The 6,000-nt window shown below is 42.8% G+C and overlaps 1 protein-coding gene across 3 annotated transcripts in view; it reads right to left on the bottom strand.

Moving 5' to 3' along the window:
• Positions 1–299: 299 nt before the first annotated feature.
• The window catches only part of COL6A3 (collagen, type VI, alpha 3), a 92,311-nt gene continuing 86,610 nt past the window's right edge, over positions 300–6,000 (bottom strand). For all 3 annotated transcript variants that reach the window (XM_011929611.1, XM_011929612.1, XM_011929613.1), the window contains 2 exons: positions 1,850–2,014; positions 300–1,105 (listed from right to left, as the gene is read on the bottom strand). In XM_011929611.1, coding sequence (XP_011785001.1) covers positions 1,065–1,105; positions 1,850–2,014 — 206 coding nt within the window. In that variant the 3' untranslated portion in view covers positions 300–1,064. The remainder of the gene's footprint in view (positions 1,106–1,849; positions 2,015–6,000) is intronic.

Here is a 6,000-nt window from a genome sequence, read left to right as displayed (position 1 = left end):
TGGAAGCCAGCCTGGCTCTGAAAATCAGAAACACTGCCAGGACCCAGCAGCAGGAACACCTTCCACTTGGCCATGGAGCACTGGAGCGTGTGGGGCTGAATCTACAAAGCGGGGGATGCTTGTCTCCACCCGGTCTCTTTGCACACTGGCTGATAAAGCTCTTTCGCCTCCTCCACTGGAAACAAAAGGGTGTTGCCCAGGTCCATGGGACCAGAACCAAGCCCAGTGTCCCCAGCCTGGGGTGATTCTGACAATAGCTGCTATAGAAACAAGACAACCAAGAACGCCACACTCAGGAGACTTTCAATATACTTTATTAAAAAGTTTCTTTGTATAAATTTCCTAAAAATTTTAAAATTAAAATTAAATCCCCTCCCCCCTGCACAAAAAAAAAAAAAATACCACACACACACACACAACATTAGAGGAATGCCAAAAATATTCTCTATTACAACTTTTTTTAATTCTTTAATTGAGGCATTGGTCCCAACGGTGCATATAGATTAAGGGATTTTGCTTCCTTCTGAACTAGATCATTTGTTAGAGGCTTTGGAAAAAGAAAATTAGCTTGAAATCTAATCCAGGAAATTGGGGGCAGGGAATGAAAAAGTTGGTCTCTTGTTTCTCCACGATACACAGGCTTCCCATCTAAAGTCATGCTTAACTAAAAGGGAAAAAATGAACCAAGCGAAAGTATATAGAGTAGCCGTGACATCTGCGTTATTTTCTAGACTTTACATTTGCCTGCAACAGGCATAACATGAAACTCCAGAGGGAATTTGAATTGATAGGAATGTTCACATAAACACCAGCAGTGGCTAACTGTTACACAACATTCAAAGTATTCGAGAGAACTGCCTGGAGACGGAGAGCGAGGGTCCACAGACACATTAGCACCATACTGATAGGTCATGCAGCAGGATGTTCCCTCCCCAGTTCGAGTGTAAATCAAAGCATGAAATGATACAGTGCAAGGGAATCTACACCCGGAGCTTCTGCAGAGACGAGTTGGCGACGGCTGACTCCTTCTTCTTCAAGAGGTATATGATGTTGGCCAGCCACGCTTAGGTTCCCATCGCATTGATGACTCCAGGTTTGGCGAGCACTGAGCGTCGAGAGAGGGGGTGGGTGGGGTGGGGTGAGGTGAGGAGTCGAGAGAGGAGAGGAAAAGCCACATTACTGACCCAAAAGGGCACTGTCATTATCATGACACAGTCCCACAGCCTCTGGTTTCCATCACCTGTCTCACTTTTCTACTCAGTACCATCAATGGTCCTCTGTGACCTTCTTGGCCTGGGGCCTGGGGATGTCTGTGAAATCTGATTCCATTCTTGTGCCCTGCACCATCTACCAGGCCTTTATACGAACTGAACTCTCCCCATTCTGGCACTGACCCCAGGGTCTGTTCAAAGTGTTTATTTTATTACCAGTTGAACTGCACAATACAATGGAGATACTGGATGGCCCCAGTGACAACATTGTTATTTATAGGAAGCAAAATTATTTAAAGATAAATTTGTGGGGGTTATTGATCTTTGGTGTTATCTGTAGTTGTTCATTATATTATTTTCACAGGAATCATTTTTGGTGCAATATTTTACAAATAACAGCAACTTAATAACATTTCTGAAGAATGACGAGGGACAAGTATGTTTTTAGAAACCCAACATAGAAATTCAAAAAGAAATGTCATGGGTTGTATTTGAACCTCTTACTTATCTGAGGATACAATTTATCTTCTTTTTCATATGTATTATAATTGCACTTCTACTATTTTTCAAGGTGACTTATTGCCCTGAATCTCTTCTCTTATTTGCAAAAGCCGTAAACACAATGAAGAATCACTTACCAGGAGCGCAAACCTTTTCACATTCTGTCTGTGATCCAAATTTGTTTTCGTTTCCGCCACAACCTCCATACCAGAATCTTGCACAGCTTTTGGTGTTTGGATCATAGTACCATTTTAATATGAAATCCCTGCAAGTTCCTTCGTCTTTTGGCAACTTGCATATATCTTTAATAACAACATGAGAAAAGGACATTAATGAGAACATGTGTGTTACTCTGCTCCCAGTGCCGGGGCTGATAGTTTGATGAACCTACTGTGGGTAGAAGGAGAAAAAGGAAGAGCTTCCTTCCAGGTGAAAACTCCCTACACCTGCTCGAATTTCCATTTCCTCACTGCCATATGGACATAGGAATCACTTACAGCATTGTGAGAGATAGATGAAATTGTATCAATGAAAGGGCTTCATAAACAGCACTCAGAATCCCAAATGTTGGCAATGGTTATTGAATAATTTTAAATGAAATGAATTGTTTTTCTCCTTTCCAATCACTGGGCCATTTGCCCTCCAAATCCTTCCATGTTAAATCCCCAGAAAAGAAACCAAATTTTAAAACCTCAGGGTTTTATATTTCTTGGCAAAAAGGAAATTCGATTCTGTTGGAATGTAGATCAAAAATAAGGTTCTACCTTTCATTACAAGCCAAGTAGACTGAAAATTAAAGGTAAAGCACAAAAGAAAATCCTTTATGAGTGTGTGTGTGTGTACGCATGCATGTGTGGTAGCCAAGGGCCTTTGTGACCTGCCAAATGAAACACGTAAAACGAAGAGCTAGCACTGATGTAAAATTCATGACGGCAAAAATGTCACAGAGCAGAGCTATTTTGAAGAACAGAAGCATTCTTTTTCCAGTTAAGGAAGTTTATGTTTTAAATGCACACGTCTGATGTAGCCCAGCTGCAAAGTAAAGTGAAGGTCCCCTCGACGCCTAGAGAGAAAAGTTTACAGTTCACACACAGCACGACTCCTGTTTACAGAATTTTCTGGCAAACTCCAGATTGTTCTGGGAAAGAGAAGCATTGATGTCAACTGTTATCTGTAAGTTTGAAAACGTAAACCTTCTTTCTCCAAAACTCCCTGGAGCCAATAATTCTGCATGTTCCTGTGAGTAGCTAACAGGCTGGAATTATCCAGCTCTCCCCACAAAGGGCTACTTCTCCACCTCCTTTGTCCCCAGCGAGGCAGGCTGCTCACAGCTGCGGAGGTGGTGAGCATCTGTGCTGCAGATAGATACCAAAAAGGACAAAGAAAACCTAAGTCTTCAGTGGATAATCATAGCTTGGATCACTCAGGATGGACCAGACTCAAAGGTACATAGGACTGAGGCTCAGAATTGGTCTAAAACATTTCCTGGTTGCTGCTGTCACCCAAATGCCGGGCTGGTGGCTGGTGGTTCCACAGTTACAACACCTCCTAGTCGCAGACCCTCTCCAGGCCCAGAAAGCCAGCGGTCCCCCAGAGAGCCTTTGAAGACTCCAGGAAGTCAGAATAAAATGAAGACAATTTACAAAAACAGCCTTCTTTCTCTCAAATATGCCAGTAACTGAAGGAAAATGCCTGGCTTTCAAGGAAGGTCCTGGAGGGAACTGACAAGGCAAGGTTATTTAACCATCAAAACTTCTTCCTCATTTACCGATGGGTTCCCTGTTAGAGTGAGGCCCGCGTCAGATGATCTCCCTATTCTTCCTTCCTTCCCAGAGTGTTGGCCGATGGACCCTATTTGCTCTATTTTATTTGTTTCAGGTGCACTTCAGTCCTGACCATCTGTGTTTAGCTGTTCAGTTCCCAGTCCCCTAGGCTCTGCTGAACCAGTCATGAGAGGTCTGCCCAGACCCTCGGACACCCAGCCCACGGATGGCCTCGCAGCAGTGTGCTCCACTCCCTGTCTGATGGGCTTCTCCAGCTTCCTTGGATCTCCACCCTAACACTCTAGTTCCACACCATGGCACTGGTGTTTTCTGCCCTTATTTCAGTGAGAGTCACTGCTGAGACTCTAAGATTTACTAGTGGGAAATAAGGACACTGTTACTGTGGACAAGCAGATATTTGGAAAACTGAGAGAAATATATTAGTGAAGTGAGAACCCAACACCATTCAGAGACAAAAACCTGGACTTCTCCACTTCTGAAGTATGAAAATGGGGGATTTTATGTTCTTAAGAAGCCTTCTAATGCAAACTCCACATCATCTTGACTTCTGAGACCCATCGTTTTGACTGGACTCTCCTCAGCTATGAATGCATATGTTAAAGCAACTGTTTTAAGCAAAAAAAAAAAAAAGAAGAAGAAGAAGAAGTATTTACATGTCCTGGAGTACAAAGGGAGATGGCTTGCCCTCGTCGAACTTAAAACCTGGACTTTTCCCTCGAACCACCTGTCTTTGGATGCAATGGTTGTTCATCTTTTCCCTCTGAAATGAGTTTGCCCCCCAGGCATAACCTGTAGGAAGCTAGAGCCTTCTCTTTATCTGAGAGGAGTGCTTGGCTGAGTCTTCCTTAATTTGCTCTTCCTTATTATTGAGAACCTAATGGGAGCCTAAAAGACAGTAGGGACTGAAAAGTATCCACAACCTTCCCCAGTTTCCTAACCTAGAATAACAATGTACATAAGTTTGCTTGGAAAACAGAGAGGTAAAAGGCTGCCTGACTCAGACCACTGTCCGCTGAAACTTCCTTACTATTGGTCATTGGGCTTCAGGAAAGCATCCAAACAGAAGAGCGGAAATGGAGGCAAGCACAGTGTTAGGTTAAGACCCTGTTCTGGGAATCCCACCTGTTCCCAGAAGCCACAGGTGCCTACCTAGAACATCCTAACAACAACCATTCAAAAACAGTGGGGTGCGAGGCACCCTAAGCACCACAGTCCGTTTTTGTAATAAATATTTGTGGGAGTGGATGCACTTGTGCAATGCATGCACCTTCCCACAAGCAAGAATATTCATAGAAAAAAAAATAGGAAGGCTGTGCACTGGGTCACTATTGGTTTTCATCAAAAGCCAGCAATGCTGTCACAATGAGAATCATGTAACATATCTCTCTGTACGTCCTGAATGCTTGACAATGCATATCTGTTAACTTTATAATCAGCAAAAAAAATATGTATCCTTCAAAGTGGAAAACATATTGATTGGCAAATCTTGTCTTTTTCTTAGTTTGATATTCCCATAGTGTTTCAATGCATTTTTAAAGGCATCAGCTTTGACATTTCCCAAACATATTGATTTCCAAATCACTATGTAAGTACTTCCTTGAGCAAACTGAAGGAAGGCAGACTGAGAGGTGTTTACACTGCAATCATCAACATGTTCCTCATCAGTTTAATGGTGCCCAAAACAAGAAAATTCAATCACCTTCTCACTCGGCATTGTTGTTATGGTATAAAGTGCTTCCAAACCTTGGATGCAGGTATGATTTGCCTGAACCAAAACACTTTCTGCCGTCTACATTTTGAGCATTGGTCAGTTCAAAGGGTCCAAGGAAACTTACTAGATTTTTAACTTACTTAATGTATTTATTTATTTAGAGACAGAGTCTCACTCTGTCGCCCAGGCTAGAGTGCAGTGGCATGATCTCAGCTCACTGCAACCTCCGCCTCCCAGGTTCAAGTGATTCTCCTGCCTCAGCCTCCAGAGTAGCTGGGATTACAGGCATGAGCCACCACGCTCGGCTAATTTTTGCATTTTTAGTAGAGACAGGGTTTCACCATGTTGGCCAGGCTGGTCTCGAACTCCTGACCTCAAGTGATCCTCCTGCCTCGGCTCCACAACGTGCAGGGATTCTAGGTGTGAGCCATCACACCCGGCCAATTTTTAACAGCTACAGAATGTAGCTGTGGTTAACTTTTGGACCCTTTACTCTTTCAGATCTTGACCAACAGATTTCTATTTATTAAGACTTCAGGATAAAAAACATCCCTTTGGTCTCATTGTAACCCCCACCCAGCAACTAACCAGAAAACATCCTTACACAGCAATGAACAACAGACAGCCTGGAGAGGACCATTTCCCAAATCCCTGTAGCCATTTAACTAACTTCAGCCATGGGATTAGTTTGTTCTTTAAATTATTATTAACATAAAGTCAGATATTTTCCCCAAATACACCATTTTATGCTAATCAATGATATATATTCACATGGAACATGGCTAACCAAATA

The sequence above is a fragment of the Colobus angolensis genome, unplaced genomic scaffold (genome assembly GCF_000951035.1).
Source record: "Colobus angolensis palliatus isolate OR3802 unplaced genomic scaffold, Cang.pa_1.0 Scaffold82, whole genome shotgun sequence".
NCBI classification, from domain to species: domain Eukaryota; kingdom Metazoa; phylum Chordata; class Mammalia; order Primates; family Cercopithecidae; genus Colobus; species Colobus angolensis.
Note: the sequence above shows the minus strand (reverse complement) of the source record. Positions and strands in the feature narration are given on the sequence as shown.